Genomic DNA, 16607 nt, shown 5'->3' with positions numbered 1-16607 from the left:
GTTAGGTAGCATTCCACATCAAAAATTCTGTTTTTATTATTTACCTACTCGAGGACGAGCATGAATTAAGTTTGGGGATGTTTGATACGTCTCCAACGTATCTATAGTTTTTTTATTGTTCCATGCTATTATAATATCAATCTTGGATGTTTTATATGAAATTATATGCAATATTATATCATTTTTTGGGCTAACCTATTAACTTAGTGCCAAGTGCCACTTGCTATATTTTGCCTGTTTTTGGTTTTTCAGGGAATCAATACCAAACGAAGTCCAAATGCCATGAAACTTTTTGACGATTTTTCCTAGACATAAGAGACCCTAGAAGCTTCAAGAGGAGGCCAGATGGCGAGGGAGTAGGCCACAAGCCACATGGGCGATCTTAGGGGGTTGGCGCGCCCAGGTGCCTTGTTGGCCCCTCGTTCCTCCGTTGACCTAATTCCAACTATATAAATTCTCTAAAATCGAGAAACCAGCGGAGAGCCACCCAAAATACTTTTTTCGCCATCGCGAGCCTCTGTTCTTGTGAGACCCCATATGGAGGCCTTTTCCAGTACTCTACCAGAGGGGGAATCGATCATGGATGACTTCTACATCACCTTTGCTCCCCTTCCGATGATGTGTGAGTAGTTTACCACAGACATACGGGGCCATAGCTAGTAGCTAGATGGCTTATTCCTCTCTCTCTCTCTCTCTCCCTCTCCCTCCCTCTCTCTGTTTGATCTTCAATATAATGTTCTCTTAGGTGTTCTTAGAGATCTATTCAATATAATCTTCTTTTGCAGTGTGTTTGTTGGGATCCGGTGATTTGTGGATTTATGATCAGATTATTTATGAATATTATTTGAGTCTTTTCTGAACTCTTTTATGAATGATTATTATAGCTTTGTATTTCTCTCCGATCTATCCGTTTGGTTTGCCCAACTAGATTGATTTATCTTGCAATGGTGAGAGGTGCTTTGTGATGGTTCAATTTTGCGGTGTTCAATCCCAGTGATAGAAAGGGACATGTCACGTATTTGTACCGTTGCCAATAAGGATAAAATGATGGGGTTTATTTATATTGATTGGATTTACTTTGTCTACATAATTTCATCTTGTTTAAGGCATTACTTCGTTCTTTATGAACTTAGTACTTCAGATGCATGCTGGATAGTGGTCGATGTGTGGAGTAATAGTAGTAGATGAAAGCAGAAGTCGATCTACTTGTCTCGGACATGATGCCTATATACATGATCATTGCCTTAGATATCGTTATAATTATGCGCTTTTCTATTAATTGCCCAACAGTAATTAGTTTACCCGCCGTATGCTTTTTGTTTGAGAGAGAAACCTTTAGTGAAAATTATGGCCACATGGCTTATCTTTATCATATATTAAAATTCAAAAATACTTTATTGTAGTTTATTTACCGTTATTTTATTTTGTGTTTTTTTATCTATCTGTGAGTACGAGATTTGATCCTTGTAATTAACCGTCAAGGGACAACCCTTTGATTTGCATTGGGTGCAAGTATTTGTTATCTTGTGTGTAGGAACTGTTCATGAGATTTTGCGTGGTTCTCCTACTGAATTGATAACCTTGGTTCTTAACTGAGAAAAATACTTTCTGCTACTGTACTGCATTATCCTCTCCTCTTTGGGGAAATCCCAATGTAGCTCACAAGTAGTAGCCGCCTCCGCTATTGGCGCCCTGATCTAGACGGGAGCGGCGCAAAGCATTCCGAGAGCGACCGTATCGGCGTCGCTCTCGTCGCCATTGGAGCCGGAGCCGCTGATGTCGTTCGCCATGATCAGATTGGGAAGAGGAGACGACGAATGAGAAGAAGAAAGAACGAATTGGGAAGAGGAGAGGACAGAGAGAGTGGAGTGAATTGAGGTCTAGGGTTCATCACAAGGGATACATGTTGGGTCGGGGTGGGTCGGGCTGACGTGGCGGACGAGCCCGGCCGTCCCATATCCGTCCCATATTTGGGTCAGATATGATGGGTGCCGGACAGTCCGGACGTCTGAGGATAATTTGAGGCGCCTGAGTGGGTTCTTTTTTGTGACCGATCAGTCCGTCCTGGCATTTGAGAAGGGTCTGAGGCTCCATAGATGCTCTTAGAGGCAGTCGAAAGAGAATTGTAATTTATTTGTCTAGACTTAATGGTTATCCCTAACCCGAATTGCATTAGTTTTATGTTATTTTACACTCTTTGCCGGTGTTGTTAGATAATTCAACGGTGGCCGGATCCATCTGTATCAGCGATCGATTCCGATGATTCGATTAAGGAGTTTCCTTTTGAAGGTAAGACTCGAAGAAGGAGCTGAGTAGTGTTGGCAGAGATGGATCGCACGTCGATGTGGAGTAGTACCATTTTCGTGTTAAGGCATGCCGAGCGCATAACTAATTAACTAGTGTTCTTTTGGCCGAATTAACTAGTGTTTTTTTTTTTTGAGAATGCTTAATTAACTAGTGTTGGTAGGTCGTCTCTCGTCCTACTTACATCAAATAAAAAAGGTCCATGATTCGGCGACGCAAATCCAAGCTCTAGATGAGGCGCAACCTACATAAAATGAACGACGACAGTGTTGCCAAATTTCCTGCAGTGGCACGACAAACACTGGAATCCTTTTTTTAGCATCATAAACTTTATTCATCAAATGATAGCCACAAACGCTGAAATCCTTTATAACACTAAGCTTTCTAGTTTTAAAGAGGCCACATTTAATTGCGGTCTTCAATTAGAATTGGGTTTTCTAATTTTAACCGGGTCAACAATTTATCAAATTTCTCTCATTCAATTCTTTTATATCATACATACACTTTCTAATTTTTAAGGCCTCACAATTAATTAAGGTAGTCAATTTAAAATTGGGTCAACCGATTTTGACCGGGTCAATAATTTGACCTCTCTCGTTCAATTCTTTTACTTTCCTATGTTTTCTAATTTCAAAACTCTTTCATTGAATTGTGGTATTCATTTTCGGATTGGATTTATGATTTTGCCCATTAAACATTTTTTAAATCAATCAACAACAACCGCCCTATAAAAACATATCAATCCCGCATACCCTCCCATCACTAAGAAAAAAGAAGCGTCACCATGTGATACCATAGCGAAAAACATTCAGATTTCTTTCACTTTTGATCAAGTTCAGAGCGAAAAATATCGACATCCACAATATTAAACAAAAAATATGATAAATTCATTTCATGATGAATCTAATCCAAATATATCAAATCTGTATGATTAGATTTGTAAAGAAATATTTTAAAATAGAGCGAGTATGTTTTTTAAGAAACCCAACAACACCAACGGCGCAGCAAAGCGCGTCTAACCCTTTCAAGTCGATGGTTAGAGGGACTATGGTATCCCTAGCCCACCAGGATTCAAATCCTGGTGCTCGCATTTATTCCTGGATTTATTTTCAGGACTTCCGGCGATGCGCGTTCAGTGGGAGGAGACGTTCCCGTCGACGATGAGACGCCTACGGTGACTTCAAAAATCTCAAAATGATATGTCCGGCTTAGTCTTTCGGAGGCGCTCATAGGGGTAGGGTGTGCGCGTGTGCGTTCATAGGGATGAGTGTATGCGCGTGTATATAAGCGTTTGTGCATGTACTGATGTTGAAAAAAAAAAGTCCGGGTGATACTCGCGACGGCAAACGCAACAAGGCTAATCCTTCACCTACCATTGTTCCTTGACACGAATCCATCCCTTTCACGATTCTCGTTCTTCAACGCAAAGGATTCCCAAGACAACACGCCAATGAGATCGCAGCGATGGATGCCGGATTTCGGGTCCAGGGAGCCGGCGCCCGATCCAGGTTCAGGTTCAGGCTCCTCTCTCTCCCCAACGGCCGAACGTGCGCGCCGTGACCAGGGCCCCGCTCCACGTCACGTACATATCACCAAACACGCCCCTCCGTGCGCTACACCCTCCTGCACCGACCGGCAGGCGGGCCACGTGGGGCCGACGCGACGGTGACGGTGCAAGTGCAACCCACGAGCGCCGGGTGCACGCTTCCCGGGCAAGGGGTAGCGAGCGGCACGCGCTTAATTACGCGACCAAACGGGCGCAGCCATCCCTCTCCCTCTCCTTCCCTCTCTCTCTCTCTCGCTCGTCTTCCTTGCCCCCTCGCGCAACAGCAGCGCCACAACGCAGTGAGTGGCACTTCCGTGATTTCGCCGCCGCGGGGGCGGGGGGAGGAGGAGGAGGGAAGGAGGCCATGGGCAACGCCAGCGGCAGGGAGGAGGACGCCGCCGCGCCCGGGGAGGCCGACGCCGCCGACGTCGACGTCGAGGACGGAGGCGACGACTCCTCGGCCCGCGGCTTCCCTCCCTACGGCGGAGGCGCCAACCACGTGCGCCGTGCGTGCTCAGTGGGCGTCGTGGGGGCCAGCGGCGGGCCCGGATCGCCGCCCGTGAGCCCCGGCCGCTCCCTCTCGCCGCGGATGTTCGTGCCCCAGGTCAGATCACCAGATCCCGCACCCTCTTCTCCATTTTGTTGCTCGCTCTACTGCTACAGAGTTTGGTTCGGTTCGGATGCCTAGTTTCTCCCCTGCTGGTGCTCGTATGTGCTCTCGAGATGTGGAGGTTCCACTGATTTCGTTGGTTGGTTGGTTGGCTTAGGGTCCCAAGGCGAGGACTGGTCGCGATCTGGAAATGGCTCTGTGTCTTCCAAATTCACTTTAGCTAATGCTGCCCTTTCTGTGGATAAACTGTTTGATCCCTGCGCGAGAATAGGGCAAAGAAGCACAAACCTACTTGCTGCTAGTCCATCTTAGTATTATTGATTGTAATGACAATGCGGGAAGCAGGGGCGGAGCCGGGCAAGCCAAGCCAAGTAAAGAAAAAATATCCAGTACAAAAATAATCATATAGAACAAAGTTTTGCTACCATTACATTTCCATTAATTTAAATTGGCCTCTATGATTGCCAATAAGATCAAAAATATTAATAAATTTCATCAGAAGCTATCTTAGCTGCTAAATTTTTTCTATGTAAATTATCATGCAATGGCGAAGCAAATCGTCTCCCATTTTATTTCGAAGACCTGTTTTCACAATTTTCATAGACGAAAAAGCCCACTCTGCCGTTGCCGATGAGACTGGGAGAGTGATAACTAGTTGTAGCAACCCGTCAACTATTGGATATGAAGAAGATTTACCTGTTTTAACTAGTCCTTTTGTTAAACCTGCACTAGATGGCAAAGTCATCAGTTCTGGATGGTTGCACACGCTGAAAATGAGGTAGCTGAATTTCCAACTAAGCTAATTCTTGACTTGATAAATAAGCGGGCTAGAATTTTAATGGTGTTTGGCCCTGCTTTTCTCTTCATAGCTGCTGCATGCGGATTGGAATGGAGTCATGGAGAATTAACATACTGTAGAAGTGTAGAAGTTTGACATAATCACATAAAAAATTGCATCACAGATAGGAACTAATACAAGATAGTAGACAATTTGCATCACAAAAATAAGAACTGACCCACACACACAGTACAGAACTATCATGATAATTGTGGACATTTGGAAGATGGGAACTCTTCATAGAATCGTAGACCATAGTCACAAATTACACAACCAAATTACCAAAAATAAAATAAAAATTGGAGCATCAATTCGACAGTGATACAGGATGAGAATCAACATTTCCGTTCGTTGGTTGAAGCGGGAAGAATTGACAGGTGCAGCAGCCAAATACCTGAACATGTGAATCAGATCTGCTGATTGAGAATTCGAGAGCACTCAGGGCAGCACGCTTGGGTCCTGGGAGAAGCCGAGCAGAGCAGGGCGACTGGAGCAGGTCGACTGGGTGAGAGGGCAAGAGGCGATCCGGGGAGAGGGCGTCGAAAACTGGAACGGTGGCGGCGACTAATCCCATGTATACGGTAATTATGAACTTGCAGTTACGATGGAAGCTAGGGGACTGACTAGAGGCAATACCCACCGGCCTACTAGTGGGCTTTTTTCACACGGGCCTTTTTTTCTTTCTACCAATATTGATGTTCGGGTAATCTGATTGGGGGGGGGGGGGGGGGGGGGGGCGAATACATGCGTACCTGGCGAACCCTATTTGACTCCCGCGTGCGTCAAACTGCTGAAGCGCATGCGGGTGGGCCAGCCCAGTTCGCGGCAGAGCGTGCTTCTTGCTGGTTTGGTTTTCTTCTGTTGCCTTTTTGTTTTGTTTGATCTTTTCGGTTTTTCTTTCTAGTTCTTTTACGTTATTTTGTTTCTTTCTAGTTTTATCTTTCTCTTTCTCTTTTACATCAAGGAAATGTTTCATTTTGCATTTTACCTTAATACTTTAATACGATGAACAGCCTGTGCTTCTTCTGTTTATTTTAAATTTTCTTCCTTTCTTGTGTACTATACAAGAGTTCATCGCATATTACAAAAATGTTCATATATTTAAGAACATGTTCACTGCATATTAAGAAAATGTTCATTGTGTACTTAAAAAAATGTTCAACATATATCACAAAAATGTTCAGTGCGTATTTTTCAAATTGTTCAGGGTATATCACAAAAATGTTAAATATATATTTTTCCAATTTTTCAGCATATATCACAAAAAAGGTTCAATGTGTATTTTAGAAATGTTCATAGTATATTTACAAAAATGTTCAACGTATATTAAAAGTGTTCAATGGTTGAATTTTTATTTTTGGATCTGTCACTACATATAGTTCTTGAAATTCATGCAGCCCTTTGACAGCAATCAGGCAGCAGCGCAAGTGGTAAGGAAAGCTAACTCTCTGTCGTGGGGTTCGGAGTTCGATTCCCCGAAACAGCGTTGTTTTTTGGGAATTTTTAGTACTCCCTCGCTGGATGCCAGGAAATGGGTCGGACCATTCAATCGCGCTCTGCGGGAATGCTCGTGTTCTTGATGCACGCGAGCGTCAGCTAGGGGCTCTCTGCATACCTGCCTATGTGTAGTCAATTGTATTGTACGTACTTCACGTTCACTCGATCGTTTGGTGGGGGGGGGGGGGGGGCGGCCAGGCCCCTGCTCGCACACCCCTTGTCTCCGCCACTGGCGGGAAGACACCAGCTGTGTTTATCTTGCCTAGTTTCACTTTGGCAGTCGTTTGTGCGAGCTTGATTGGTTTCTCCTAAGCAGCAAACCGTTTCGGAATAAGCTATGCTACTTGGACAGTAAACAGGGAGGTTCTATCATGTGCAAACTGTTGAATGGCCGTTTGATTGTACAGACTTTTTATGGGTTTTTTCTGTTCTAATTAAAAGTTAACATGAAGCAGATTGGTTAGTTCAAGAATTTTCGTTTGCCCCTTGCCTAATAGTTAGTTTAGGCACTGTAATGGTGATGTGTAAGTTAGTCATGAGAATGATGTCTCCGTGTGGGTTGTCCAAGGAATTTATAGGCTTTCTGTTAGGGTTCTGGTTCATATCGACACTGATGCTGGTTTTCAGACCATGAATTTAGATGCTTTTAAAAATGAAACTAATACTTGATATACAGTCGTACTGTAGGTCGTGTCTAAGCATTCAAAGGAAAAAAATCGGGTTAATTTGTTCAATTAGAGTGGGCGACCTGATGTATATTGTTTTCTATTATTACGGCTGAAGATTGGATTGGTATGTCGGTCACCTTCCTTCTCATTTGTTTTCTCAGTGACATGCTGTCTATTACTTCTGAACCAACCCTTCTGCTACATTCCTGGGATTATGCTACTACTATCTGCAGAATGTAGATCTCTTGTGGTGCATTGGCATCAACATCAAGTATTGGATATAATGTAACTATGCGTTAGGTGTAGGGTTGCACCAGGGATCAGCTTTGAGCCCTTATCTTTTTGCTGTGGTGATGGATGAGGTCACAAGAGATATACAGGAAGATATCCCATGGTGTATGCTCTTTGCATGTGATGTGGTGCTAGTCGATGATAGTCGGACGGGGGCCAATAGGAAGTTAGAGCTATGGAGACATACCTTGGAATTGAAAGATTTTAGACTTAGTAGAACTAAAACCGAGTACATGATGTGTGGTTTCAGTACTACTAGGAACGAGGAGGAGGAGGTTAGCCTTGATGGGCAGGTGGTGTCTCAGAAGGACCTTTCGATATTTGGGGTCAATGCTGCAGAAGGATGGGAATATCGATGAAGATGCGAACCATCGAATCAAAGCCGGATGGATGAAGTGGCGCCAAGCTTCTGGCATTCTCTGTGACATGAGAGTGCCATAAAAGCTAAAAGGCAAGTTCTATAGGACGGCGATTCGACCCGCAACGTTGTATGGAGCTGAGTGTTGGCCAACTAAAAGGCGTCATGTTCAACAGTTAGGTGTGGCGGAGATGCACGTTTTGAGATGGATGTGTGGCCACACAAGGAAGGACCGAGTCCGGAATGATGATATATGAGAGTTGGGGTAGTACCGATTGAAGAGAAGCTTGTCCAACGTCGTCAAGATGGTTTGGGCATATTCAGCACAGGCCTCCAGAAGCTTCAGTGCATAACAGACGACTAAAGCGTGATGATAATGTCAAGAGAGGTCGGGGTAGACCGAACTTGACATGGGAGGAGTCCGTAAAGAGATATCTGAAGGACTGGAGTATCACCAAACAACTAGCCATGGACAGGGGTGCGTGGAAGCTTGCTATCCATGTGCCAGAACCATGAGTTGGTTGCGAGATCTTATGGGTTTCACCTCTAGCCTGCCCCAACTTGTCTGGGACTAAAGGCTTTGTTGTTGTTGTTGATGATGATGATGCATTAGGTGTTCCATTCTCCTGGGCAGTAGTCTTAAGGATTGATTAAACTGAAAATAATTGAAGCAAATAAATATATGCAATTAGTAGTTGCCACAGCTTCTGCTCCATTTATCAATTTTCTCATTGATGTCACTAGTAAAGTGGACACGTTCAAATCCATTAAATGAGTATATCGATGCTCACAACATGACTATCCCGCTTAGCTTTGGAATGGCACAATTTGGTGTTTTCATTTTTCTGTTTTCAGTGCATTTGCATGTTGATATCCTTTCGCCCTTTCTTACCTTGAACACGCACCCAAATCATCTTGCCCTTTACTTGGTAGAACCATATGAATCGCAGTAGGCGCACAGATGGAAATGAGAAAATTCTGTTACATCTAGATGAACTGCAAGCATATAAGTATAGGGGTAAAAATAACAAGGAATACTCTATTCTAGTGAAATATGCAGTATTAAATATTTATGTCTTCATTTATTGCTATAAAACAAGGGTTAGATACAACATATGCATACACTCTTTCTCTCCTAGATACAACCTTAGAGACACCAAAACAATGGATGTTTTATTATGCAGTAAGACTAAGTGTGGTTCTCTTAGGGTGTTGCCAGTACATAGCTTCTATAGCAGTTGGGGACTAAGCAGTCCAATCGTACTAGAAAACGTCCAGAGGCAAAATAGCCGATATATAAGGATGAATTGTGTCTCAGTTTTAATCAGGCAAGAACAATCAATCTACCCTCTCAAGTTATTCTCTCGTTTGAACCCATGTCCCAATCCCTCACAGCCATGCCCGTCTGGCTACAGCACAGTAGTTATCCCGTGGTGAATCAAGGTTCACAACAATAGCTATATCTACGAGGAGAGAGAATGCGTAGATAAAGCCATTCCAATACATGGTATTTTATTGTTACATCTGACGAGGTGGGAGAGGAGGCTCACAGAACAAGCAACTCTCTTGGTTTTCTGAAAATGCTACGCCTCCAGATGCTGCCTCTATATTTTTTTTTTGCTAGTTTGGTAGTCATGCTGTTAGGTTTTGGTTCCTTTTTTCCTAGTTTTGATTTTTTTGCTTTGCTAGTTTTTGGTTTCTGTTTGACTCTTGTGTTTTTTAGTTCTCTCTTTGTACAGTGTATCATTTTGACGTGTTCCTTCCGATGCAAAAAGACACACGTTTTGATGCATATTCGGAAAAGCAATATTACAACCTTACTGTCTCTCTTCTGTAACTCCCCTTGTAGCATCTATGGTTTCTGCTTATGTATCATTACATTGGGATTTGGGTGTAACCTTAATATCTCAGCCTTGTCTTCCTCTCAATAGTTCATCTATGTCTTCCTCTTTATAACAAGTTAGCAATCACAACTTCCATAGATTTTTTTTTTGTCTTTGATATAAACACTTGAGCAGTGGTGGAGTTCCTCTGATGCCATTATAGTAGGGTGGTTCAGAAGAAATGTGTTCATTCTTATAGGGTGCCTGCGAGTGAGTATACACATACAATTATGGATATAGGTTCACTTTAGGGTTGAGCCTCCCAACAATATGGATATCATGTAGTGGCTGAGTTGATATTTCTATTTCGTGGAAAATTGTACTAATATCTGGCCTCTGCCCCGCTTTATTCTCTAAAACCTGCAAATCCTGAATGCTGATTCTTTTACACTTCTAATTGTCTGTGACTGATGTAAACGATCTAGTCTTCATGGTTAACAATACGGATTACTGCTACTACTGACTACAACTTTTCTTAGTTATGCACTTTGAAATATAGGAAAGATACTCCCTCCGTCCCATAATATAAGGCGTTTTTGACACTACACTACAACTAGTGTAGCGTAAAAAACGCTATTATATTATGGGACGGAGGGAGTACTAGATATTGGGCAATTTATATTGTCTGGGGTGGTGAACTGGTGATGTAAAAGATCCAGTCTTAATGCTTTACAATTCGATTTCTGAGACTATTGACCAAAATCTTTCTTAGTTTTGCACTTCGAAAGGATAGAAGGCCAAAGATTAGATATTAAATCATGGCTTGCTAGATCAATACATCCATAGTAGTCTTAACACAAACACAAGTACTTAGTTGATCCTGATACTACTAAATCTTGAAAGTGTTGATGTCTTTACTAGTGTTAACAGAAACACGAGTACTTAGTTGATCCTGATACTACTAAATCTTGAAAGTGTTGACTCAAAAGAAAAAATTTCTTGAAAGTGTTGATGTCTTTATTGCGCATAGGCTAACTATTTATGTCTTTGTTGTGTATATATGTATTCTGAACCATTTGCTAAGAAAACCAAGCATTTCTGATGTAAGGTATTTCTTTCAGTTACCAGTAACTGCTTAACCAGTATATAAAGCATATCAATACAGTGTCAAAACTTAATGAAAATCATTATTATTTTATCCTGGGATTTGCTAAATGACTAAGATGGGTTTTGTTATCGGTCATTTATAATCTTTTTATCTGTGTTACCCTACTCCAAATGTTTTCATCTATCTTTTCTTTAGGATAAAATATTTTCATCTATCTAATACTACAAATGTTTGCATTCTTTGTATTGATACTAGTACAATTTTGCAGACACCTGTACCTCCATTGCAAAGACCTGCTATCTTTAATGTATGAAGCAAGAACATTCTTTGTATTAATTACTACAATTTTGCAGACACCTGTACCTCCATTGCAAAGACCTGCTGATGTAACTCCAGTATTCAATGAAATACTGATGAATGAACAAGAAGAAGAATTTGATGGCCCCCCTCAAAAGGAAATACCTGCTTTGATTGTGTGGACTCTTGGAGGAAAGAATGTATCTGTTGAAGGATCTTGGGATAACTGGAAATCAAGGTAACTGATTAACGCAAAAATGGAACTACTGCACATATGATGAATATATATACATTTTTTTACGATCTGTTAATCACATGATCTCCTAGATTACAGACCCACTGGCCGTTCGTTGGTTTGACGGATAATAATAAAATTTATGGAAATACACCGTGTATATGTTCAATGCAAGACCTCCTCTGTAACTCTGGAATGCAGCAAGTTTTATTCTGATGATGTTCATACGTACATCGCAGGAAACCGATGCAGAAATCTGGAAAAGATCATTCTCTTCTGTTGATCCTTCCTTCTGGAGTTTATCGTTATAGATTTGTTGTAGATGGAGAGAGGAGATGTTTTCCTGACCTTCCATGTGAAACTGACGCCATGGGCAATGCTGTTAACCTTCTTGATGTTCATGTGAGTTTTCTTTCTTCTTCAAGGATGAAACCTTTTTTTCCTTCTTGAGCAACATGCTTGTGAAGAAACAAATTGATCAAATGCATATAAACAGACTTTATGCAACCTATTGTGACTCACACTTGTTTTTAGCTTGACTCACTTGTAGACCAGGTTATAAATAAATGCGAAAGGCACTTAGAGAGGTTGTTCGCTCTATGCTTAAAACTGGCAAGAGCTTGTACAGTTGTCTGGAAGGACCTGTTCTGTACTGATTGCACTGATTCTTATATTTAATAGGTGTTGATAATTGCCTTAAGTTTGGTGTTGGTTAAATATCTGTTTATGGATATATGGAGTACTTGAATTCAGGAACTGAAGTTATTGCATTGGCTGCTATTTTTCTTGGCTATTAATTGCGTACTCTTGGTAAAAAACCATATGAGACTTATCAGGAACTTCGATGTCAACTTGGGATTAGCAAAACTAATAATGACCTTTGGAGACAGTTATGGGATTTAAAAAAAGCAATACACACTTACATTCAGCCAATTGTAAATATGTTGTTCATAGGCAATGTTAAGATAAAACTGGAATATTTGTGTTGAAATTGCGCCTTCCATTGTCCTCTTAAATTTGGAATTTCTTTTCATGCATGCAGGATTTTGTTCCTGAAAGTGTTGAAAGTGTATCAGAATTTGAGGCTCCTCCATCCCCAGAATCTAGCTACAGTTTCCAGGCACCTGAGGAAAAGGACTTTGCGAATGAGCCACCTGCTCTTCCGTCTCAGCTTCACCTCGGCGTTCTTAACTCACAGAACTCAGAGGAAATATGTGCACGGCCCCAACACATCGTCCTCAACCACCTTTTCATCGAGAAGGGTTGGGGTGCCCATCCGCTGGTGGCTCTTGGTGTAACCCACAGATTCGAGTCCAAATATGTAACGGTCGTCTTGTATAAGCCCATAGAACGATAGCATAGCAACCGCATGAAAGTTGAAGCTAATGCTTGACAACTCACCGCGAAACCAGCAATGAACAGCAACAGCGTGGCCTCTCTCCCTGTAAAAGCACTTCAGGTACAGGAATATTTTCGATAACTTGAAGGAGCTTCTAGTCGTGATATTGCTCCCCTTCTGTATACCTCCTGGCGGATGGCCTTATCGTCGTGAGTTCATACATATACTTGTGTTGTTGTTGTTGTTGTTTCCAACCCCTCGGGAATGATATGTGTAGAATTGTCACCGAAAAGTGAGAACTGAGAACCGTGGGACTCCGCTGAATCGCTAAGCTTCAGAGTTAGATCTTGTGATCCTTATTCTTCATTGTTTTTCATTGTGATGATGGTGTTGTATAATAATACAAAGCTACCGGTTACGGATTTGGATCTGTCATCCTAGTGCTCTCAGGCTGCAAGCTGCCATTGTTTCTGCGTTGCCATTGTTTTATGCACTGGTTTGCTTTGCTTGTTCAGATGTTGCGAGAGCATGAACCTTGTACAGTGTACATACACAGGCACGGCAGTGGACAGATCAACTTTTACAAGTGCCATTCTTCTGTCGCTGCTACAGAAGCGTGGCAGGCTATTAAAATCAGCTGGAAATTCTAGAAGGCATTCGTGTTGATAGCGTCGGAGCTGGGAACAGTTGGTGCAGCAGAAGGATTGTGTGCGATTAAAGAAGCGTCAAATCTTTCCTCGTATCATCTCCATCACCACATGTTTGATGTTTGCGACTGAGCCAGGGTGAGAAAGTGGCGGGACATTGCACGTTGGGTAGGTAGTAGCGGCACAGCATCGCTCCAGTAAAAAAGTAACAAGATGGGGCAGGCAGCACCCGGTCGACTGGAACGGATCATTCTGGCTTTGCAGTGTCGCCGCAGTGGCTGGCTGCACGCCCATCAATGATGCATGTCTGCCTCACGCCCCTCCCCTTGCGGCCTGCGAGCCTCGAGTACGCATGACACGAACAATCAGGCAACTCCATCGCGTGACCCCAAACGAACGTCCATTTTGTTTGGATTCTGTCCGTTTGAATATGGATTTGGGTTGTGTTCGGGTCTGTCCTGTGATGCGATGGCCGTGCGCCCAGTGTGCGGTCGCGTCCATTTGCCCCATCCTGTCCGTCAGGGCCAAAAATGCCCAAATTTACATCAAAACTAATTTCCAACCCAAATATTTGTCTGAAAATTTAAATAGTTTTACAACCCAATTGAAATTGTCTTTAATAAAATAGTTTTACAACCAAATCGAAATTGTCTTGACTGAACATAAAATAGTTTATATCTATTGGTTGCCAATGTGATCCCAGACGTGCTCAACCAAGTCATTTTGAAGATTCAAATGAGTGTGCCAATCACGCATCTCACGGTGAATTGGGCAAACTGTTCAAATGTGGTCGGGTCTTGATGCAGGGGCTCAATATTTTCACCTTGATAATCAAATCCTTGGTCGAAGATACTCTCATCACGCTCGTCCTCGATGATCATGTTGTGCATGATCACACAAGCAGTCATCACCTCCCAAAGCTTCCTTCATCCCATGACAGTGCAGGGTTTCGAACGATACCCCACCGGGATTGAAGCACACCAAAAGCACGTTCCACATCCTTTCTAACACTCTTGCATTTGGGCAAATCTCTCTCTTTTCTCACCTTGGGGTTTCGAGATTGTCTTCACAAAAGTTGACCACTGAGGATATATACCACCTGCTAGATAGTATCCCTTGTTGTAATGGTGGCCGTTGATCTCAAAGTTGACAGGTGGGGAGTGGCCTTCTGCAAGCCTCGCGAAGACTGGAGAACGCTGCAGCACGTTGATATCATTGTGAGAACCTGCCATGCCGAAGAAAGAATGCCATATCCACAGATCTTGCGATGCCACCGCTTCTAATATGATAGTGCACCCGTTAACATGCCCCTTGTACTAGCCCTGCCAAGCAAATGGACAGTTCTTCCACTCCCAATGCATACAATCTATACTGCCAAGCATGCCTGGAAAGCCTCTAGCTGCGTTGGTCGCCAACAATCTCTCTGTATCAGTGGCAGTTGGCTGCCTCAAGTACTCTGGGCCAAACACCTCGATCACAGCCTGGCAAAACTTGTACATTGACATCAGACATGTTGTCTCACTCATGCGCACATACTCATCCACCAGATCGCCTGGAATTTCATATGCAAGCATGCGGATGGCCGCGGTGCATTTCTGGTAAGAGGAGAATCCAAGCTTGCCAAGGGCATCCGTCTTGCACTCGAAGTATGGGTCATGACTCATGAGCAACCACTCCCTCTCGGATACGATTGAACCCATGCCTTGACATACGAAAACGACGACGAAATTTATCCGGTTTGAAGAGCGGGGTGTTGGCAAAGTAATCGGCATAGAGCAGGGCGTGTCCTCTCTCCCTGTTGCGGTTCAGGTTGGGAACGACCAGTGCAGCCACCACAAGATTTTCATCATCCGACGACGAATCATCCGATGAACAAAGGAAATGATGGAAGAAAAACTCGTTTCCACTGTCCATACCTTTGTTGGCAAAAGGTTGAACACCTTGCGGGCGTGGTGGCGAAGAGGCCGCGATGATCACCTCGATGATCACTGGCCGCTCTGGAGCTCTCGTCGGAATCTGCCTCGGCCGTCGTGGTACGTCGCCGGCACTCGTGCCCCCTCCGCCACCGGAAAGGACGGCGACGGCCAAACCTCCCCCGATAGACGACCAAAACTACGGCGAAAGCGCGGGCGTGGTGGCGGCCATGTCGAGACGTGGTTTGGTATGGACGGCGGGGGGCTGCGCGGTGAGGAGGCGGCCGGAGAATAGCGACAGCTCCGACGGCGGGGCGGGGCGGGGAGAGAGGGTGAAGCGTTGGGAGCGGGAGGGACTACTAGTGTCCCCGACAGGCGGGCCACGGGGGGGACAAGGGCGTGCGTTGCGGCCGTCCGAGCGCGTCCGTTTCACCCCAAACCGAGCGCAAGTTTGGGCCGGGGATAGGTCGAAAACGAACGAAATCCGGACAATTGTCCGTTTGAGGCCGTGCTCTGGGCCGCCTCTTTTGTCCCTTTTACCCCAAACGGACGGAGCCGGACAGTATAGGGTCGCGCGGTGGAGTTGGCCTCACACAACGCCACCTCTGTCTCCGTCCTCTCTCCATCTCTCACCATGATTCGGTTCGGCCGCTGTGGCGCCAGTTGAATGGACGCACTCGGTCGGCCGCGTCCTTCGGCTCCTCGCAGTGTCGCCAAGTGACCAGGAATGAGTCCCGCGTGCTCGAACGCGAGAGGTCCCGCCCTCCTCGTGCTCGTATCCTGCTGCCTGAGCGAAAATCTCGGCGCCAGCATCATGAAGCAACAGTCAAGGCGTCAATTATTGCTGTACTCTGCCCAGGACCCCCGCACCGACTGTTCCTCCTCGATCCATCCTCTCGAGTCCTGACGCCAGGGATTGTTCGGATGTTTCATGTAGGCCACGCTTTACTGCAGCTCGGTAGCCAACTTTGGATCGCCGAGGCTAGTGCTTAGCTTGCTCTTGTCTTGCCCAATACCGGCCTGTCCGCCACAAGAGTTACTGTGGTGCATCGCTTTCTGGAAAATCATCCGCACCACAAAAGCCCCGCAATGATGCATTGGAATCTCGACAAAACGAGTGTTAGTGTTGCAAA

General features: G+C 44.2%; 1 protein-coding gene across 1 annotated transcript; it reads left to right on the top strand.

Moving 5' to 3' along the window:
• Window positions 1–4077: 4077 nt before the first annotated feature.
• LOC123092294 (SNF1-related protein kinase regulatory subunit beta-1) lies at window positions 4078–13153 on the top strand. Its single transcript, XM_044514019.1, has 4 exons — window positions 4078–4454; window positions 11397–11578; window positions 11815–11977; window positions 12618–13153. Exons 1-4 carry the CDS (start codon window positions 4215–4217, stop codon window positions 12930–12932), a joined length of 900 nt encoding a protein of 299 aa, XP_044369954.1. The 5' UTR covers window positions 4078–4214; the 3' UTR covers window positions 12933–13153.
• Window positions 13154–16607: the final 3454 nt, after the last annotated feature.

Source organism: Triticum aestivum, chromosome 4B (genome assembly GCF_018294505.1).
Source record: "Triticum aestivum cultivar Chinese Spring chromosome 4B, IWGSC CS RefSeq v2.1, whole genome shotgun sequence".
Classification (NCBI taxonomy): domain Eukaryota; kingdom Viridiplantae; phylum Streptophyta; class Magnoliopsida; order Poales; family Poaceae; genus Triticum; species Triticum aestivum.
The sequence above is the reverse complement of the archived record's forward strand: the minus strand, read 5'-3'. Positions and strand labels throughout refer to the sequence as shown.

What these genes read in the sequence shown, in the direction of transcription:
- LOC123092294 (XM_044514019.1), top strand. Translation starts at nt 4,215, where the DNA reads ATGGGCAACGCCAGCGGCAGGGAGGAGGACGCCGCCGCGCCCGGGGAG. An exon ending in CGCGGATGTTCGTGCCCCAG is followed by an intron (nt 4,455 to 11,396) that starts GTCAGATCACCA and finishes ACAATTTTGCAG; the next exon opens with ACACCTGTACCTCCATTGCA. An exon ending in TTAACCTTCTTGATGTTCAT is followed by an intron (nt 11,978 to 12,617) that starts GTGAGTTTTCTT and finishes TCATGCATGCAG; the next exon opens with GATTTTGTTCCTGAAAGTGT.